At 35.9% G+C, this 22,915-nt stretch overlaps 2 protein-coding genes across 10 annotated transcripts in view; one reads left to right on the forward strand and one right to left on the reverse strand.

Moving 5' to 3' along the window:
* Positions 1 to 22,915, reverse strand: part of LOC105215883 (sulfotransferase 1 family member D1) — a 524,336-nt gene that overhangs the window by 424,067 nt on the left and 77,354 nt on the right. The window lies entirely within an intron of this gene.
* Positions 13,580 to 18,776, forward strand: LOC105215884 (protein commissureless 2). The gene is made up of 2 exons (XM_011190070.3): positions 13,580 to 14,490; positions 17,915 to 18,776. Exons 1-2 carry the CDS (start codon positions 13,998 to 14,000, stop codon positions 18,499 to 18,501), a joined length of 1,080 nt encoding a protein of 359 aa, XP_011188372.2. The 5' UTR covers positions 13,580 to 13,997; the 3' UTR covers positions 18,502 to 18,776.

Here is a 22,915-nt window from a genome sequence, read left to right on the forward strand (position 1 = left end):
TCTGTTGAGGTGAAAATTAAAATAGTATATTATTTCATTTTTACAACTTTTTTGTGGTGGACTTTTGATTTTCTTATAGCCACATACTCTCTACTTATGGGTTTTCTTATGCGTTTTCCTCGTATCGCTTTGCTGATCTTTTCCAAAGTTGAATAAATTTCCTGTTTTATAATTTTTGGAATATACTCTACTCACATAACCAATTAAATTACACAATATTAATGTACAACTTCTTTTGCAGCGTACTTAGTTTAGAGTTAGCAACAATATTGAGGGCATCCAATTGTCGATATTCCCTTCTCATTCAAACCAGAAATGTGTTAAATGCATTCTGCCCCTAAACTGGTTTCCAATCAAATGTTATAAACATTTTTTGAAATTGTCATAAACCGTTTAGATCTCAGAGTACTTGTAGTTCTAAGCCAAATATTTTTAAAATTAGAACGCCTCCAATTAAAAGCTTCCAAAGTTATTATTATATTCATTGTTGTTGTCCTCGAGCTTCTAAATAAGTGAATATTATTCAATACTTGGTACCTTTAGTTCAACAATGTTTGAACTGGTTCAATGTCCACCTACATTTTGAGGGGATATATAATTAAAAAAATTGATATTTTGCAATATTTTATATTTTACAGTGCCTAGGAGTGCTCAACTTATATCACAAAATATCAACTATCTACATTGGACCTCAAATCTATATACATATATTCTTTTGTCAATGTATTTTCTTAATTAGATGAATAGTTCAGCTAGTAGTAGCTCTTCGACTATTTAGCTCGAAACGCATACTAACCTTTAACCAATTTTTTTACACATCTCGTATACCAAGAAGATGCTTCATTGTGGTACCCTGAGATAAAGAATGAAATTTTAAAATAATAAATCTACCGAGTTGAATCTAAAGCAATGATTTTCTGGATTATGCAACATGGTTTCCATGGTTATCATTTCGATATTAAGATCACACCCAGACTCGACATATTTCCCATAAAGTATAAAATGCTATTACTCTTCCAGAACTCGCCCGGAAACCAAGAAAACAAACACCATTATAAATTTGCTTCACCACATCCCATTAATTATTATTTTTTCATTAAATTATAATTACGAAATACGAAAATGCATAATTATATAACAGTATATAACCAAATGATATGCAGCGAATATAAGACCCCTATTTACCTTTACCCTTCAGAACAAAAACAACTAGAGCAGTCGAATTCGATGGAAATTCTTACGCAGTTCGCAAACTTGGAAGACAAATAAAGTGAGACATACAAACACTTATGCGAAATACTCTTGCATGTTTCTCACGGACGATTTCCTTTCAAAGCAGACGAACAATAGAATTCTGCGTAGCAATTGTGGGCTCATAATTGCACTCACGCTTCCAAATCAAATGGGTAGACGCATTTCTTTTGTGCATTTGCAGGCCTTCAGCGAGGGGTAACAGGGTAAGGTAGTTCAATTGAAAGAATGCAAGTTGGTACCTGAGTTTTTTCTTCCTTTGCTTCATGCTTTGTGTTGCAGTTCTTGCTAGGCCGCCGTTGCATGCCGTGTGCGCAACAATAAGATCAAGAAATTCCGAGTTGGAAGGAAGCTGTTTGCAGATCGAAGATGGAAAAATTGCAAGTGATGCATAGAAATGCATAGCCATACATAGAGACTCATAAGTAGATATGCAACTCACACAGCACGCAGTGCGTTTGTAATTTGCGCAGCAGGATATCGAATACTCGATGGCACAGCGTGCCGCACTTGGCCGGCGCACACCGGTGTTGGGCTGCCGGACAGGCCTGCTGCTCAGTTAGTGTCTTATTCATTGAGTCAATATGTCTACCCGGACGGCTTAGTAGTGATTTTTATGGCAAAATGCATACTGTTCGCTTCATTATGCGGCGCAACATTTCAATTTGCAGCGAGCGAACAATGCGAAAACCAGACGAAGCTGAGACTGAGGCTGAGGCTGCCAATAGACTGGAACTGCTTGCCAACCAAAGACTAAGAAGAAGAAGTGGTAAGCAAGAAGCAGGCAGTAAATGCGACTCACAGCATTTTGTTAGCGCGCAGCAGTGGCTCAAGAGTCGGACTCGCCGGGAAGGACTCAACAGCAGTGCCATTTTAGTGCATATTTTAGTATGTCATATGAGTGCATAGAAATTTCATACGCGTTTGAAAGCGGTTGTTGGCACATTTTCCCGCCGCATGCTGCGTCCACGCATGCCGTGTGGCACAGTGTGAAACGTGAATTCTCAAAGTCACTGTAAGATTTGCAGAAAATGACTTCTTTAAATTTTACAATTGATTTTTATTTCAACACAATGGCAATCTTTTTCAACGAATCGAAAACCATTTTTTGTTGTTTTTTTAGTTTTTGTGACTCAATCATTGCCCGCTGTCAGCAGCAGGAAATAGAAATCTCAAGTGTGATGTTGTAATTGTTGTCAGCCCAAAAGTAAACGCTGGTAATAGTTCGCCTCTAATCTCTAAATTATAGTAGTCGACTTCCTGTGGCTGCATTCATGCACTTGTTTGTTTACTTTACGATTGCTCTATGCCTTTATACCGAACCTAAGGATGTGCAGGATATTGTGAATAATGAAGAAATCAATTCATAAAAATTACAAATCTCTAGTGAATTTCAATGTTTAGAAATGCATTTGTTATATAAATTGTATATATAGAAATTCATATAAGCACATATACATATATATATGCATTCTCCAACACACTGTGAAAAGTCTTTGTAGAACCCTCATTTCATTTGTTGAAATAATAATCGTTTGTAAGTAATATTTCCAGCGAAGAAAGGATTCCGAGAGTACCAAAAATAGTATGTTCATATATTTATTCCATATTTATATATACATGCATATATATATATATATATATATTACATATTAATCAGCCTATTTAGATGTTGATTGAATCGTTCTATTTGATATTTAAACACCCTCAATTTATCTGAAACAATTATTAACAACTAAGTGTTGGTTCAATTTTGTTTAGACGGTTTAAGCGAATTTTATGACTAACAGTGATCAAAGATGGAAGAAGAAATAACGAAATTGAGTACTAATTTGAAATAGTTTAATTAAATTAAGACCTTGTGCGTCAATTCGTAAATTAAATTAATAATTAATAAATACACATAAATTGACATATTTAGGCCGTATGTTTTGAAATTCTCATTAACAAATTTTGAAAACTCAGCCGTTGGTACCTAATATTCCATGACGTGTCCAAAAACAAAGCTCTTCCCGACTCGAAAAAAATAGTTGTAATAAAAATAAAAAAAATCCTTCGTTCAATAACTAGATAACGTTTTTTCAAAGACGTGTACACAATTTTAACATAATTATTTTATAACTTTTCGAGAAATCGTGTCCACCAACTTAAAATTTTGAGTTTTGAGATGTACGCGTTTAAAGTTTTACATTTAAACCGACGTGACCTGTTGTGGAGAATTTCCAAAGGGAATGGAATAAGTTTTCTGAGCTAGGCGATTTTCGTTTGTTAAAAGCTCATACTTCGTTGCTTGTTCGTGAACTCTGGGCCAAAAGCAATGCTGTCACGATGTCCCAGCCTACATATTCGCCATCACATGACTCCGTGTGACTATTTTCTATTACAAAAATAAACAACCTTAACTCTGGATGATTATATTTATTTTACATACACCAAGAAACACAGGCGGTGTGTCGTTGATTCGACGAATGTATAATCGTCCAGGGTTAAAAGGCCGTCGTTTTACAAGCATACAAGAAATCGCTCAAAGACCGAAAGGATATCCCAAGTATTGAGTTCGAGAAGTACATATTTATACGATTTGAGGAACAGCGCTGACATAATTGATTGAAATTTTAACTCCAGATAACAGGGTCAAAGATACAGTCGCAACCAAGATCGTATGAACCTCACGCCTCTAGCTTTATCTTTTTATGATTTGAAATTTATCATACATGTTCAATTAAATTTCGATTCTCCCAGTTTTCGGGAAAGACACAGTGTTGTTTGACAAGTAAAACAGGACACATGCATAGTTTGTACCATGCTGGCAAAAAAATTTTTTAGTTTTTTATGCTTTAATTGAAATGTCTAAATATTAATATTTCGCCAGATCTGGCAACAATTCGAATTGTTATAAAAAATGCTAATTTTGAAGAGCTGTCACACTGGAATAAGTTTACCTTTATCTCTAGTTTGTACCTTCCATTAGACACCAAAACCACTGTCACTCCCCGAGAAGTAATACTTAATTCTGTGGTTCAAAGACAAATTCACGAGTTGAGAGTAGTTTAAATTTAGTGGATTAAAGGCTCAATGTTTGCCCTACTATAAAATGTTCCTCTCTTCGAGCCTTAACACAAACCATATACCTTGTGGTAATCCCACTGAGTATAAAAGTGGACATTTTTAGCAAGTTCAGTTGCGGGTTAATTAGAGAAGGAGTTTTTATAAATATACTAAAAGTGTAAGCCAAACTCTCAGATGATCTTCGAAGTGTTTCAATATTTTAAAGTTTTATTCATCGTAAGAGTTATTAACATGTTCACCAAAAAACTCTTTGTAATGCTGCCGAATTGGATTCCTGGAGCTCTGGAGGGCTGTATATCTACTGCGTAGAATATAGGATTATGTTTTTTGAGAGCTTGCTTGAACAATTAGTTTATCATATTCCTGTATATACATAGGAACTCAGAGACAGCTTTCAATTAAAATTAATTACAAAAAATATCGACGAATTACTTTGAGGAACGTATAGTAACTTAATATCCGACACGTTGCAATAATCACATCAAACGCAGTCGACTTCAAATAATCCCAATAATTTTGGCGTCGTTCCGCTGACCTATTTATGGCAATGGATCGCTGAAACCCCCGAAAAATTAATCAATAATTTCAAAATATGAATTTAGTGGGAACAGCTGCAAATACATACATACATACACGTGCAGTGGTGAACGAAAAAAGTGAAGAGTTCGTTAAAAGAAAACTGTCAAATCTTCAATCAAATAAAGCCAATTTGCGAGCGGCATCGGAGAATTCAAAAAATTCCAACAAACGGTAATACATCAACGGCACAGCGCCAGCATTAATCCTTCAAATGGCTAGACAAAGACTTATATTTATACATAATTTCCCTTAATTTCTTCCGCATTATTTTATTGATGATTCCATTGGAGCGTGCGCGTCTGCCGTTTGAAAGCGCAAAGCAGAATTCCGCTTTATTTGGTGATCAATAAATTTGGTAAATGTTTGTATGTCTACAAAGCGTACCTGAGTTTTATATGATAAGCAGCAAACTACACGCCGATATTTTTCAATTCCCCCACGCTGTTTACATGCGTTGAAGTTTATTTCTGGCATAACGAGCTGCGTTGATTGAACCGAGCCATTTACAAGTAGTTGGCAACACTCGCACACCGCGCGCCATTTGAAGCTCCATGTATCTTGGTCTGTATTTATGTTTGTACATTTGTGGTTTTATAGACGACGCACGTGGAGTGGGCAAATGGGGCGCAAGGTGCTTTTATGGGCCCTCCCAAACAAAAAGTGTGGCCATATACACAGTTATCATCGCTCTGTGAGCCTTGCGTATGTGTGTGTTTACATAGTTCGTGTGTGTATTTCGAGTGTGGGTCTGCGAGATATCAGCTCGTGCGGTCACAGCAAATTGGATTAAGCTATCAATCAATCAGAAGTGGCTGCATTGTGCCGCATGCAACAAACAAATATGCAACACACTTCGTGTCTTTCACTGCTCTGTGTTGAATTTTCTATTTCTTATCAAACGCATTTTTTACTCTTGCTGGGGTAGATTATCCACTTTGCTTATTCGAAGTAAACGATAGCTCAATAACGGTTTAGTGGCAGTTTGATTACTCTTCGGATGGTCGAATATACAACATTGTCGAGTGAGTTTTTTTGTTTGAAAGTTCAACATTGATATTTATAGAACGTGAAAATTTTGATGGAGGTTAAACTTTTAGAGAGTTCAATAACCTAAAGGTAGTCGAATAGTGCAAGAACTTACGCTCGACCTTCGCAAGCGACATTACTTCTCTCTATGGGCTCTTGAAAAATTTTCGAGTCAATCTCTGTTCAGCGATGAGGGCCAGTTCTGGCTCAATGGGTATGAAAACGAGCAGAATTTCGGCAATTGGCACGAAGAGCAACCGGAAGAAATTCAAGAGCTCTCATTTCATCCAGAAAAAGCAAAGGTTTGGTATGGTTTGTAGGCCGGTGGATCATCGGTCCATATTTCTTCAAAAATGATGTCTTCAAAAAAAATATCACGCCATTCGGTGATCAGATAATTTCAGGTTTTGGGCCGGTCGATTGACCACCAAGATCGTGTGATATCACACCGTTAGACTTTTAGAGTTACCAGTCGAATTGTTCAAACGAGTCATTACAAATTGGACCAAACGGATGCGCAACAACACAACATTTTAAAGAGATAATCTTTAAAAAATAAGTGCTAAAGAATGTTCTTTCGAATGACAATAAATATTATGAATATTATTATATATAAATATTATATGGATCACCCTTTATAAACCCCGGCTGAAACATAGACGCGGTAGTGCTTTTAAACTACAAAAGAAGTATTTTTAGAATACTATATAGTATACATTATGATTGAATTCGTGTGAATAAATATCTTAAGAATATCTCGAATACCTTATGCTCATCACCAACCTCATCAAAAAATAATAAAAAACCAGCTGAGCAATTCAAACCCGATATTCAATCACTGAGAGTGAATACTATTGTCTGCTAATGAGAAAGCTGGATTACAATATTTACACGAACGATGAGTAGAATATACAATAAACAAAAATCGAGTTTAATATTCTAAAATATAGAAGAAAGACAACAATGTATGCTTAAAAGATAATCTTTTTTCTCTATTAACAACAAATAAGATCAACCCTTTTCAAATCAAATTAAATATGCAGAAGAGCGATAATCCGTAGGTAAGCACTATTTTGGCATTATCAAGTGAAAGGATCTTGGTAAAACTTTCTCTTAAGAATGTCAAATGAAGCGCAGCGCAAAGAGTATGTTGTCTTCATTTGTCATGCTGTTGTTGAATGCCAAAAGGATAATGAATGCTTCACTGATGGAAAGGATCAAATGACTAGAGTTTTTGTATGAAGTAAGGATGCTCTCATTTATATATCGAAGATAGGCATCACGCACACAGTATGTGACAGTCTCAAGATAAGCAAGGTTCAGCATGAATAAGCAAGTTGGAATGTCATTTGTTTGCGCTCTAAATTTTGGCAAATAGAGAATCAGATAAGAACTGTATGCGACGGCGGGACGAACTAATGATCCATTGGTGTCTCTTTTATTTATGAGTTTGAAGAACGAGATTAAATGATGATGTCAAATGCTTATATCTGTGTCTCAAAGAATTTCTCTAATTAAAATTTAGTAACCTTAATAATCAAATCGAATGTTCTTAGTAATCCTCATTCCAATAAGAATCTAAAATTACGACGACAAACAGTTGCTTCGACCGATCGAGGCTTAATTGGAAGCCGATTAAATTCATAAGGCGCTCCTGTCTATGCCGCTATGGAATATGTAAATTTTTATACAGTCGTGGGCAATCTAAATTTTGAATGACAGATGTATGAATAATTTCAGAATTTCTTTATTCATAAGAGCAAGTTACTAATAGCGCTATTTGGAAATATCAGGTCACTTTCTACTTAGTTTTTCCAAAGGAGTGGAGGTCTCCCTCTTCCACGGCTTCCACCGGGGGTACTGCATGGAACACTTTAAAGCTAGACTGTTTTCGTCCATTCGGACAACATGACCTAGCCATCGTGGCAGCTGTCTTTTTATTCGCTGAACTATGTCAATGTCGTCGAATACCTCGTACAGCTCATCGTTCCATAGTTTGCGGTATTCACCGTTGCCAATGTTCAAAGGACCATACATTTTTGGCAAAAACTTTCTCTCGAAAACTCCTAGTGCCGTCTCATCGGATGTCAACATGTGGGCAATGTATAGAAGTTCACTCAAGTGAGGAAAGTTTTTGACTCTTTTCCTTACCACATGCCTCAAGCAGCTCACCACTTCCGTTTGGAAGTGAGCAAAAGTGAGACACTTTCCCAATTCTACAATATTTTTTAAGATCGAAAAGGTTGGTATTTTTTAGGAATTATCGTTTGCTTCCTTCTTTTATCATCGATTATTGTCCTTTGGTAATCTGTGAATATTTGATAAACTTAAATTTAGAAAAAAATAGCAATTAGTTGAAATGATTTTTTATCTATACCGTACCTATTTAATGTCTGCAACTGTAGATGCAAGCGCAACAACACATGTACGAGGTTAGTCCAATAGGATTTAAGCAGTTTAACTTAATCAGCTTTCAAGTTCGTTGCCACCTTTTGTGATCAGCGCTGCACAGTCATTGTAGACCTTTTCTACACAAAACCATATAAGTCTCTGTACACACACACCCACTTAGCGAATGGTTTATGCAGCACTTCTCCTACAAGAAGATCTCACAAAAAATGCTTAGCGAAAGAGAAACGAAAACGCCTTAAGTTCATTTTTATCGCTGACACAAATTCGACTTATTGCATTTGGAAGCTGCTGGCGGCAACTCTTTTCCTCGCTGCACACTATGGCATAGTGCATCCATTAAAGCGCTTTGAAACAAAGGCCATTTTTTTTAATTACGGCTACTGTTTTACTTGCCGCTGCGCTGTCGGTTATTGCCTAGCTGAAGCTGCCAAATCTGTAGAACTCTTTTTTTCATTTTCAGAAATTAATGAGATTTTCTCCGCGCTACGCCTCTGCCCCGCAACCTTACATGCTCTAAGCTTTAAAGCGGCATAGGCGGGTGTGCATTTAATGAGCGCCTAAGTATTCCCGTTTGTGTTGGCATTGAAAGGGGGGGATTTTCTCGCTCTGTCATTAGTCAAAGCGAGGCTGAAATAAAATATTTATATATTCAACAAAGTGTCAAATTATGATGCACTTTAATTTTTCAATATCACATATTTACATGCGTGCAACAATACAAATTTACATATGTGAATATGTGCGCGCTCATAATGTATCTCTTTATTGGATTAAGTTGGTATTAAGGCATTCAAAAGCTTTGAACGCGCTAATTTTGACAAATCACTTTGAATAATTTATGTTTAATATTTCTACGTCTTATGAGAACATTCTCTATATTAGTTAAAAAGAGAAAATATCAATATATTACTTTTAATGAACACCGTCCGATCCAATGGATTTTACTGCTTGTTCCCAAACATCAAATGAGAAAGTCTAACTTAGCCTGAAAATAAGATGATAGGTACTACTATTTTTACAAGACCCAGGCGGCCTTGAAATCACAAAAGTATCTTAGACTCTCATCGAAGACAGTGAAAGAATACCTTCAGCTATTAATGGAAACGGTCACGACAACAATTGGTCTCGATTTTCTTGACAATGTCTCCAAAGTTGCACTAATAAAACTTGTTGAACTGAACAACCAAGACCACAGGATGGTTCAGAGAGGACATGGTGGTGTGACGGGATTCTAGTCCCGGTGGAGTCACAATAGGCCTCCTAAAGGCCTAAGGGCGGCGTACGACATCCACTTTACCTACCTACCTTTGCCTTGCGATCGTCGTATTAGAATATGTTAAATAAGATACCTTATTTAGTTCTTATAACATCAAGCGGTTAAACGTTCTCCCCTTTAAATTAACAGTTCATAAACAAGTTCGTAAAGATATAGAAGTGCGTTAAACTTGTAATACACTTAATTTAAGACGAGGGATGTGATGATGATGTTCATTAGAAACCTGCAATGATAATCATACGGACGAGGTGCTTTAACAACTTGATTTTTGCACCTATTTAATTACAAATGAGATCGGTACGACGATAACAAAGAAAAGTATAAGAAGCTGGAAATAGGCCACATATTTTTCTCTTCAAATAAAGTGCTGGTTCTCATTCGACCTCTTGACCAAAATATACGTCCAAAGCTACACCCTTTCCCTCGAAAGTCGGTTGTACCTAACCGGTACGGACTCGAATTCTTATCCGACCCAAGACTATCAAATCGGCAGCGTTCCTTAAAATTATTATGCGTCTTCTATCGACGAACAAAGACCAAGCTCTACAAGTCCCTCAACATTCCCGTCTTGCTTTATGGTGTAGAAGCATGGACGACGTCCACATACGATGAGACGACACTTAGACATAGTTCAACGAATAAAACGACGGTGGCTACGCTGGTTAGGACATGTTGTCCTATTGAATGAAAGCACTCCAGCTTTGAAAGTGTTCGATGCAGTGCCCATTGTTGAAAGCCAAGGATAAGAAAGACCACCACTCCGTTGGAAAGATCAGTTGGAGAGCGACGTGGTTCAACATAAAATTTAATTAACCAAAGCTAGGATATTAAAAGAGGTGTTGGCGAATGTTGGTGAGTAATTTTATTACAATTGTTCTCTTCAACTTTTTCGCTAAAACTAAAAGACTTTAATTGCATCAGCACCGTTAATATCCTGTGAACAAACATATTTTTATTGCCTCACATAGAATTTCCCACAGCTCTCCATCGTTTGTTGTCACAGTGGTCATTAAGCGCAAGAATTTGAGCAGCGCAATTACACGCACTTGTTCCCACCGATAAATTGCAGAACCAAAGCATTTTTGTCTTGCATAATTATTATATTTTCGTTTTTATGGTGTGTTTCCAGCAAACAGTTCTCTTTTTGGGCCAACGCGTTCTTTTTTTCTCATAATTTATTTTTTTGTTTTTATTTCTTAAGAAATTGCAGACGCAACCGCAGGCTTCCCTGCAAGGCGGCACACAGCGTGACCGGTCCGTGTAGGTAACAAGTGCACTGTCTACAGTAATTGTCTTTTGTTATTTCAACCCTCGCCAAGTTAGCTCCGATTGCATGCCTCCGCGCTGGAAAACTCAGTTGCACACAAAATATAGTTTTCAAAATTTTCTTTATTTTCTTTCGTTTTTGGAAAAAGTCATTGCACTACCTTATGCATTTCTGCTTTACTGATCTTCTTATTTGCTTTCTTATGCTTCTCAGCTTGTTTTCATACGTTTTTATCTCTGTTTATTTGGTTACTCGCTTTTTGTTGTTGTTACTACACTTCTTATCAGCCAACGACATCCTTCGCACAGCGAAATAACCTTTACTTTCAATGCAATCCTCCAGCGCCCTGAATGCTTTTAGTTGGCTTCTTTTTTAGTGGTGTTTGTATGTTTTGCTTGTTTTTCGATATATGAATTTATGACATCACCGTTACCACTTGAGTCTGTGTCATCATAACCATAATTGATCAATTGTGCAAACACTTCGAGCACAATCGATTTGATGTTGGACTCCAAATAGTGTACTAAAGGTCTATTATTAAAATAAATGTTTGCTTCCATACCTTTTGACTTGTGTCCACATTCATACCTACTGAGTTATTGAAGAGATAAACTTATGGAAATATATATATTAAAGAAGAAGAAAATAAATAAGTAAAAATTTTGACGGAGCAGCATTTTGGAGAAATGTGTACAGTTGTTCTAAAACTAATAGGAATAAAGATTACGACGATTTTAACAAGATACTTTTTTGGTGGGCAATTGAAAAGTAAAGTGCTCTCTCGACGAACAAAAACCAAACTCTACAAGTCTCTTATCATCCCGGTCCTGATCTATGGTGTCAAAGCATGGACGATGTCAACATCCGATGAGACGGATTTGGAGCTTTCGAGAGAAAGGTTTTGCCGAAGATTTATGGACATTTGAACATTGGCAATACCGCAGACGATGGAACGATGAGCTGTATGAATTATACGACGACATTGACATAGTTCAGCGAATAAAAAGGTATCGGATACGCTGGCTAGGTAATGTTGTCTGAATGGTCGAAAGCTTTCTACCTTTGAAAGTGTCCGACGCAGTACCCGTTGGTGGAAGCCGAGGAAGAGGAAGACCTCCATTCCATTGGAAAGATTAGGTGGAGAGCGACCTGGTTTCGCTTGGTATTTCCAGTTGGTGTGGTTCGTTGTTTCTTTTCAGTTTAAAGACTATTTTCCAGACGATCGGGAGATCTTCTAGTTCGTGTCATGGCAGGGAATGTAAACCATTCAGACTTTGATGTGAACTACCCAGGATGGATCAGCTGCATTGTAAATAGATGCTTATATCTCATACAAAATAAATCGCTATGCAGATTAGGTGAGAATGTACGACGACAACACAAATCATATTTAACAGACAGGTTGAAAACATAAAACTTGCACACATGAGCGAGTAGTTGAGTAGTTGAGCAGTTGGAGCAACACAAATATATGTAAATGTTTGTAAGTAGTGCAGCAAACTCCGAAAAAATAATAAATTATTGAGCCGCTGTCAGAAATTCAAAACCTGTCTCCATATTACTCGTCAAAACAGATTCCGCAGCACTTGGAGCACCGAAGCGCTGAGCGTGAGACGCACAAAGCAATCCGATGATGAATACGGTTGCAATGTCATTTGATAGTGTTGTTGGAGAAAAGTGTTGCTGCAAACCAAAATAAAGACGACATGACGACGGAAAAGAAGAAGAACCATTTTGGTCTGTCTGTCAGGCTCTAAATTGTTTTGTAACGCCAATTATGGGCCACATAATTTGAATCTATTGTAGTGTTTGAAACTATTCTTCCCTTGTGCATGCCACAACAATAAACCAGACACACACACATATGTATCTGGAGGTTTCAATACAAACAGAGACATTTCAAAAAAGTTGAAAAGAACACGAATTATGTTTGAGCATAGGATCGTTTTATGCTGCCACACGAACATAATGCCAGACAACACAGCATAATGTTCATGTTTTCGGCTGCGTGTGTGCAAAGAAACGGCCTAGTGAAACATTTCCCAGCCAACCAACCATCCATCTTTGAAGAAATGTTAGAAGAACAGTCGAAGAATGGAAAGATGTGCCTAGTTGTTGTTTGTTGATGCGTAACCGAGCGTCAAATGAGCAAGAACAGACAGACACAGTGCGGCCCTAAGCAGATCGATCGTTCTGGGGATGCGGGTATGCACGTCGCACAGCGGAAAGAGCAGTTAAACTGACAGAAATCCATTTCCAGAAGAAAATTAGGTCTTTGTTGTAATTTCACCGGCACAAAGTAGTGGAAGAAAAAAAGAAGTAAAGCCATGGCAAAGAGGCACAGCAGAACTGGTGAGAAAAGCAGCAGAATTGACGAAGAACAGGTAGCCGGTTTGACGTGCTGAGCGCTCAGCTGAAAGTAATGCAAGCGTTGAGAAAGAGAGGGAGAGCGTACGAGTGATCTTGTGAGATCTTAGTTTTCCTGTAATCTATTACAATTCACGCTGCAACTCGTAATGAAAAAATAATACTCAAACTGCTGTGAGAGACACACGGCTTTGGAGTCTTCGCTGTGCCTACATTTGGTAGATCGCTTGAGAATATACCAGCGTTGCGGAGAGCTGTACTTTAACCAGGGTGAGAGCAAAGGTAGTATTGAGGAGGTTATCTCTTAACGCTAGTGCGGCGTATCTTATGTCTGAGTAACTGCGCTACGGTCAACAGTTTAAACAGAGATTGCGTTAGCGACGGACGTACTAGACGTACTGCTAACCGCTTCTAAAACGCGACGAAAAAATAAAAAAGTGTGCTAAAAGTCGTAAAGTGTAGCAACTCACCTCTGCGTCTTAACAAAGAAACGCAAATTGAATAAAGCGTGTCAGAGATAAAAAGAAATCGCAAAGTACTGCGGGAGAAAGTTAAAAGAAAACCACACTGATAAAGTATAATTACACATGAGGCACAATTTATAGATCGCAAAAAAACATTAAAAAAATAAATAAACAGTCGCTACAAATCATTGCTCTTTGTGCAAAAGCAAAGACACTGCAAAGTCGGCGACCTAAGTGAAGTGATATCGCACCTTCGTTTCAAGCGTAACGCCGTATAAACGCCAGCATGGAAGGTCTTGCACGTTCATTGAATTTCGAGCTGTCACACGAACTGCCACCCTTGGACCGGTACGCGCAACAAATACTTGAGAATAGCAAAACCATTATAGTGCCTGCCACGCCTACAGCGCCCACAGTAAATCTAACCACAACGACGATCAGCACATCCAGTGATTTTTTGCAACGGATCGGCGCGACGCTACTCAATTCGATCAAATTGAAAAAATACATTAAAATCGACAGTTCACCGGTTGTGGGCGCATCGCTGGGTGGAGCAGTAGACGATATGGATATGTTCGGCATGCCGCCGCCACCGAATCATGTGTCGATCGATTCGTCCGGCTTTGACGCCGTCGATGAGCTGCAACGCCAACTGGAGTACGACAAGTTCATGAACGAGGTGTGGATCGGCATTGTGCTCACACTCATACTCACCTCGATGGTGTTTTGCGTCTGCTCCTGCTTCCTCTACCATCAGTTCCGCACGTGGAAGCGAAATTGTAAGTAACAGTTATAGTTAAAACTAATTCTGTGAACATAAGCTGTGAAGAGTAGTTTTATTTACATTGTGTATTTTTTTGTTGACTTCGAAAAGTTAATTATTTGTGTGTTAAGTTAAGTGGAAGTGTGAATTTGTTGCTTCTGTTCTGTTGAGGCTTAAATCGACTTTATGATCACGAAATTAAAGTAGACATAAACAGTTTGGCAGATATTCTAATTGTAATGACTGCAATTATTTCCTAATATTATAAATAATTATATTTTCACTTTGTTTGCTGAAATAAGTGCTTAGAAATATATATGTACATATATACTTCTGCGGTGATTCATTAAAGTAGCTAAATCGCACACAAATTGAATTATAGTAGCCAATTTTTCCGAGTCTCGTTATTATTTCTTATCTCAAATATGATCCTATAAGAATGAGTAGTTTCGAATCACAATTAAATATTGAAAATTATATTTCTAGTTTTATACTAACAAAAACTTATTTCGATTTAGGTTATTTTACCATATTTTTTCTCTTGTGTTTCTTCAAAATTTTGGTTTAATTAATATTTATTTTTCTTCACTTAAATTTCGTATTATTCTAACCAATTTTATAAATTAAATAATATTTAAACTAAATAAAGATTTAAACGCATATATATTTTTTTACTATTTAAATATACATAATATTTTTTAAACTTAAATTCTATTTCTATAAAATCATCAGTATATTCTTTGATTTTTTAAACTTTAATTGATTAATTGTGATTAAATTTTTTTTATAAGTTTTGTTTGACTATTAAAATTTTTTAGTTTTTATAATATTTTTGACGATCAACATTTTATTTTTAATTGTTATAATATTTTTTTCACAATTAAATTTTTTAATTTTTATAATATTTTTTTGGACAATTAACACTTTTAAAATTGTTAACAATTACAAAAAATAAATATTTTTTATGATAAACTAATTTCCAATTTATAAAAATTTTTCAAGTTGTTTATACTTTTGTTAAAGTATTTTTTTGACAGTTAACTTTATTTTTTAATTTTTACAAATTATTTTTAATTAAAAATTTCAATAGCATCTGCAAGACCGCCTTGTATAAAAATACCGCATATTTAGTTTAAAATCGGTGGCATTTATTTATGCGTGTGTACTTACCAATTTGTACTCAGTTTAATTGCAAGTCCGTCTGTCACCTTGGGTTTAAAACTCAACAACAAATCGCCTATGCTCATTATAGTTGTACCACTTAAGCATATATAAGTGTATATATATCTACGTATATAGGTATATGCATAATGTATCAATATTTGCCCAACTGCAATAGGCATCGATAAATCCAATATTTATGTTTACAATCGACGGTTAGCTGCTTGCAGTTTACTCACACACGCACATACATACATATATAGCAGTATATATAAAGTATGTATTTGCTTAGAGCCATAGTTGGCAAGCGCCTTAAAGCCAATATATGCCGCTTGTTGCGGTGTCCACACAGGTGCGGCTATTTGCTAAAGATTTCTCAATATGCTTCCAGTGTGCATATATATGTATACATTATGTGCTTGCCATTTATTATGCACACTCAATTGGCTATAGGCCATGTCCAAATACAAACAAACATAACTAAGTATGCCCAATAAGGCCAAACATGCAAATGCGTACTGCGTTTCGCCATTGAACGCATATGCGTAGTACGTAGTAAAAACGCGAACTTCTTTTGCACAAATGGCCAAAAGTGAAATTAATTGTAGTATGATTAATGCCTTCGAGCGAACGTTTTGTCCAAAGTGTGCGACGTGCCTTCGTAGAAGTTCTTAAGCGAAAGTCAATATAAAAATAAAAATATAAAAATAAAATGTGTCAATTACTTTTGTTTATAACACTTCAATGTGTTTACCAACTTGCGTTCGCTATTTTTATTGGCACAAAAACACACACACACACACATACATACAAGTATGTACATATGTCAACATTTTATTTGAGCATTTCGCATCATTTATGTTGTTTATGATTCAGATTTCTGATAACTTTCATTTGATTAGAATTTCCTGCTCTTGCGCTTATCAGTTTTGTTTAGTTGAGTTCGTATTTTTAGATTTCTGTCGAATAGCAGACTGCATACTGTAGGCACGTAGGCGCGCAAAAAACTGTGTTAGCCGGGTTGGGAAAGACAAGTCTCGCAATCTGTGTACATCTGTATATAGTTGAAGGGCATTTAGTGATTGTTTTTACAAATTTTTTGTTATTTATTTTCAAAATAATTATAAATTATGTTCATACGGTATACGTTTGTAGAAGTTTCACTTCAAAATAAACAATAATATATTATAGCGAATGTGTCATGTCCTTAAACATTTTTGATCAGAACATTTTTAATATATTAATGAATTTTTATTTTTAACAATACTTATGTTTTTTTAATTTTGTTTTAAATTGAATAAAACTGATTTCTGTTTTTAATTTTATTAAGTTTTATTTAATTTAATTTTATTTTATTTTATTTTATTTAAAATGATAAATGAAACAATCACAACTCAAAACAGCAATTATCGCAAATCCAAAAAACTACCCAATATTCAGTACACTCATAAATCTCCACGCATCATAAATCTTACCGCTCAAACAGACAGACACAGTGCAACCAATGAGTTTAAAGTTAATGTAGGTTTATTACGGCATATATAGTTATATACAGACAAATATTCACACATATTTAGTGAAAGAGCCGTTTCATATGCAGTTATTTATCCATTAGGTAGTAAAGGGTTATTGAAACATATTTCCACATTTTTTAATTGCTGCAATAATATTGTGCTGTAATCTGCGCATTCATTCATATTTATTTTATTTATTTGCATGAAAGCAGAAAATTTAAACACTTTCAATTATATTTATTTTGTTGGTGTATACTACATATAAAACCTTTTTGTTTGTTTAAATACAAAATATTTTATTTCAAATAAATGTAGATTTAAGAACAGTTCATAAATTCATATTTTTTGGCTTGATATTAAAATCAGCTTAAATGGACTTATGTTAATAGCAATAATTTGAGTTTTACTGAATAACTTGTGTGAGATATTCGACATTATTTGTCTTAAATATTAAATTGAAATTGGTAGCTCCAGATTATGCTAAAAAAGCAAGGAAGCATACGCACAGAGCTCTACTAGCAAATAATTTAACAACCTTAGCTTAAATCGACTTAAGGCCTTTTAACGAAAATCCATTGAACATTCGTTTTAACTCGTATACTAAACAAGTCACAAATTAAGTATTCAATCTTTAAAATTAGTGTAATTGCGATTACTTCTTAAAGTCACAGTTTTCATTATTTACTAGAATAACCAGATTATATTTATAAAATTCGCTTATTCTTCATCACTAACTATTCGTTTTCTTCCTCTATCCACTTTCAGATCGCAACACTGTCGCACAATCACGCAATGGACACGAAAGTGAAATCACGAAATTGCATCCCGACATTGACGATCCCGTGCCCGAGTACACGCTCGTCTCCGGCTTGCCCTCGTATGAAGCTGCGCTGGAGCTGCTCAACAAGTCACCACAATCCTGTCTCATTGTGCATCCAAGCGTCTTTAGCGTGTTCCATGTTAATGAGAAAGCAACAACTAATGAGCAACAACAACAAACGCCACCAACAACGCCACAATCTCAGCTCGTTGAAGTGACAACGCCACTGTTGCCAACAATAAATGCCGCACAACAACAGCATGTAGCGGTAGCTACAACAACAACACCAACTTCAAGCATAGTGAGAGCCGGTAGAGCCTACGCTGTTCTGCCAACTTACGAGGAGGCCAATAGCCCACACAACTTGTTGCATGCAACGACTGTCACTTTGACAACTGTCAATGAGAAGGCGGGGAACGCAGCCGCGGGGAAAGCGCGTGAAAAGCAGACAGCCCTTCCTATGCCTGTAACAACAACAGCAACAGTAGCAACAACAATATCCAGTGACGTCAGTGTGACGCATAAAAACTAACGGCATAATGTCACGGCCAAGTTCCGCCGTTGTCACTAGTGACACTTGAGTGTAGAAGTTTGACAGCTGTCAGTTGGACTGCGCACAACTACACTACTACACCGCAACTGTGATATTGTTTACCTTAACTGTTTGTTGTTTTGTACTTAGTTCCAGTGGTTATTTTTTTATTGTATGTAGGTAATAACCCTTTGTTCAACGCGAAAATGCAATTTTTGCTGGAGATTTGTCAATGTCATAAATAGGTAAATAGTTTTCTCCAAACGACTGTGATGCACTCACACAAATCTTGGTTAGACTCGAGATTTAGTTAAGCACGATTACCAATTTCCACGAAAGGTTTCAATACTTTTGTTAATTGTATTTTATTTATTTATAAGCGATTTTTATATTTTAAATCGAAAGTAGGCACGATACGTTTTAAACTCATTCAAAACCATCCTAAGTAATTATTTATTTTAATAGTTAGAGAAGAAATATGTGAATTATTTAAATAAAAGAATTAAACAATTTTTTCAAAAAGATATTGTGTCATTATTTCAATAAATAGATAATAAATATTTCATTTTTCAGCTGTGGATTCGTTACTGAATTAATACCAAAGTTGAAATTGAAAAAAAAATAAGAGAAGATAAATGGAGTTCACCGTTCCCCTTTTGAAAAGTCATTTACGCACCTCTGTCACGATACATCGCAAGCTAAAGATTATTTTTGTTTATTAAGAATCTTTCGAAAAATTTTAGAAAAATATTGAAAATTATTTTATGTGTATTTGAACTCTTCTGCTAAGACTTTTCAAATTTCATAACACCGTACAATACTCGGCTGGATGTTGAACCAAACTTATTTTTTCTGGGAGATTGAGACATGAGTAAATAATTGCATTCTCCGATTTTCGAAGTTAGGCTAAAAAATTGAAATATTTGGTTTCGAAGTTCTGAAACAGGGATACCAAATGTAGGCATGGCGTCCTCCCAAACCCAGCTACCTCAGTTAAGGGTCGGGATTTTAGTAATCACGTTTGTATAACAATCCGTTTTATCCTCCTGGTGGATAGACTTTGTTACCTTGTTGAGTCCGAAACAAGGCTCACTTTCTCTTATTCGTGACTGATTTGGTTATCTCATCGCTCTCTGGGTAACTCACGGAGCCCAAGCATACTATGGAAGGACCAAGTGCATTGGGACCTATCTGCACTTGAGATGTGCAACTGCCGTGACTTCGCAAAAAATAGAGACAACTGACGAAACTTTGTGTTCTCGGCCTAGATCTACCAACGGTTGTAGTGCCAAAGGAGAAGAAGAAGGGTGTGATTCTTACTACGACTTCTAAAACTCTTCAAATCTAGCCAATAAAATTTCTGACTGATTTCTCTTTTATTAGATTTAAAATCCATATTAATATTATAAATGCGAAAGTAACTGTGTCTGTCTGTTACTCTTTCACGCCTAAACGGCTGAACGGATTTTGATGAAATTTGGTATGGGATAACCTAGTCATAGGCTATAAATAATCACGCCATCGTTCTTAGGGGGTAGGCAGTAGGCAGATAACTAAATTGAGTTAGTGATTTTTAGTCGTTTTTGTTGGGACTTTTGCTTTACTTTTTAAACGGCTGAACGGATTTTGATGAAATTTGGTAAGGTAATAGATGGTTACCTAAAAACGGATATAAGATCAAAAAGATCCCGTCATCGTACTTAGGGGGTAGGAAGTAGGCAGAAAACTGAATTGAGTTAGTGATTTTTTATGGTTTTTGCTGGGAGTTTTGCTCTATCATGCCCAAACGGCTGAACGGATTTTAATGAAATTTAGTTAGGAGATATTAATAATTAACATTTTGTTTTACTTCTAATTTACAGTTACATAAATATAATATAAACATGAATTGCTGTTCGTTAGTCTCGCAAAAAGTCGAGAACGGCCAAACCGATCTGGCTAATTTTAGTCTTGAAATATTCGTGGAAGGCCGGGAAAAGATTAGAGAGTGAGTAAATATGGAAAAATTGCGAGGAAGATAATAATAAGAGAATTTTATTCGAGTTGACAAGAAAAATATAAAAAGAGAAAACAAATATTCAAGAAGTCGCTGGAGGTACTGCACAGGACTTTAAAAGATATTGATTGTCGATGAACGTCTATGGTGATTTAATCCAGACTCTTCCAATTATTCCTGGATCAACTGTTACTGACGGGCTAATCGCATGCCTAAAATCATTTAATTTGTGGTCACACATAAAGAATCGCCAATTAACAACTAACATATGAGTGTTTTTGCAACAATATCAAATTGCGATTGGAGAAGCAGTTGGCTGTTGACACCTCGATGGATTAATAGCATTTCCAACAGATTTCTGTCACTTCATTGACTCGAAGGAGAAGTTTTCCTGACATGAAACCTCAATATGATAACCACAAATGACTGATTGAATGGCCTATATTAGTGGTAAAAAAAGATATCGATGATCTTAATGCGACAATTTAGAATTTCGGACCAAGAGAGTTTACACAGCTACAAACCAGGATGACGTAGTCAATTATCCCAAACTATTTAAAATTGCCTGTACTATCAACACTCACTTTGCAATTAAAAGCAGTGTGAGTTGTCATCATGCTACGTAACATAAATCGACCTCGAGTAATCAATATCGTCACCGAAGCCAAGATTGGACGAACTTAATTTAATTCATACCTTGCCACAAAAACGTGTGGCCGGGTCTGCTAGTTGAGTAATATAAACTGATACTCTGTTTTCAAAAAAGTTAACACTCAAAGAAAACGTGCTTAGTATTATCGTCATACCACTCCCCAAGCATCTTGATACAAGTAGTTCCTACGTCTAGTGATCCTTTTTTCGACAGTTTCGCAAGTTCCAACGCGGTCAGTTAGATATAACTTATTGACTTCGTATATAGAAAAAAGATTTTATATCCTTATTTGACAGTATGGCTTCGGAGCACAGTTTCCAGACCAATCAGAGCTAACTGATTTGAAAGTAAAATCTCAAGATCCTAACCTAAATATTTTGTTCGACCCAGGGAAGACTCGCCAATTAAATATAGTGACGAACAATTTTTTCATTTCATTCTATAGAATAGTCTAACTGTTTTATTATTATTTATCATGCCATCTGCTACCGTGCTTAAAAAAGAAAAGTTGAGAATCTTCAATAGCTTCGCTCCATACAATCCAATTGAGTTATTACTAACGAAGAAGTTTAACTGAGGTCACTTGTGTCTAATAATGTCGTCGAATACAAAATTGAAGATAAATGTTTATTAATCCACGACTTTGTGTTTCACGTTTCAACACGCCAACTAGTTCATGATTAAATTATAGCCAACTTCATTTGAATAATCACTGCTATGATTACAAAAACATCAAAACGAGCGCATTCAAATCTTTTATGCCGTTTTCAACACATGCAACGCGAATTTGCATATGTGTGCGTAGGAATTTGCATAATTACTCAACAGAGAGATAAAGTTGAAGTTTAAGGTGAATATATCATCGCGCTATCGAAATATCAAAACGACAAAGCAAATGAAGAGCTTGACCCAGAGACAGTGTGTGTGGCAGAGACTACCTCAACAAGTGATCACAGCCATAGGCATATTTACATGTCTGTATGTCTGATATTCAAATGTCAGACGGATCGTTCTGGAAGTGGAATTTTTGTTACTCCAAAAGTGGCCAGACTTGATGGCGATCTGTCAAGGCTGATTATGTTTACTACGCTTAAGCAATTATCAGGTATTTAATTGAAATGTGATCGTCAACAACAAATCTGCACTTACATACATATCTACCTTCGCATATATATAAAAATTTATATGGCGATTAGTAAACAAAGGCGTTGGTAAACAAACGTGATCGAAACGAGTAAGTACATTTAAACCGCTATAGTGTGACGTATCGAACGTTTTTGAACGACTGCATATTTTTCCATATACTCGTACGGTCCAAAGCATAGCAGCATTAGCTTCTGTAAAATGTAATTCAAATGTTAAAACTGGTTTCGTACATACTAATTGAGTTTAATAAATTGAAAAATTTACAGCCGATTAATTTATTCATTAATAATTTAGAGAACCACATTTTTGTTCTGCTTCAGAGTGGCAAGTGCATAACATCTAACTCGGCAAACCCACCTTCAGAAACGTTATAGACAAAGAATCGATGGGAGCAAATTATTCTAGACTAGACTATAAAAATCTATCTAAAGAAAATTTATTTTTCTTCCGTAGTAAAACCCATTGATAGTAAACCAATAAGTTTACATTAAAACATAATCCCATGGAAGGTTGCCAGCTTTTTAAAACAGACGTAAATTAATATCAACCTCCTACGGTTCCCTATAATTCAACCGAATGGAAATTTGACAGCTAGTATGGAAAAATTAAGAATTTTCGTC

The sequence above is a fragment of the Zeugodacus cucurbitae genome, chromosome 4 (genome assembly GCF_028554725.1).
Source record: "Zeugodacus cucurbitae isolate PBARC_wt_2022May chromosome 4, idZeuCucr1.2, whole genome shotgun sequence".
Taxonomy (NCBI): domain Eukaryota; kingdom Metazoa; phylum Arthropoda; class Insecta; order Diptera; family Tephritidae; genus Zeugodacus; species Zeugodacus cucurbitae.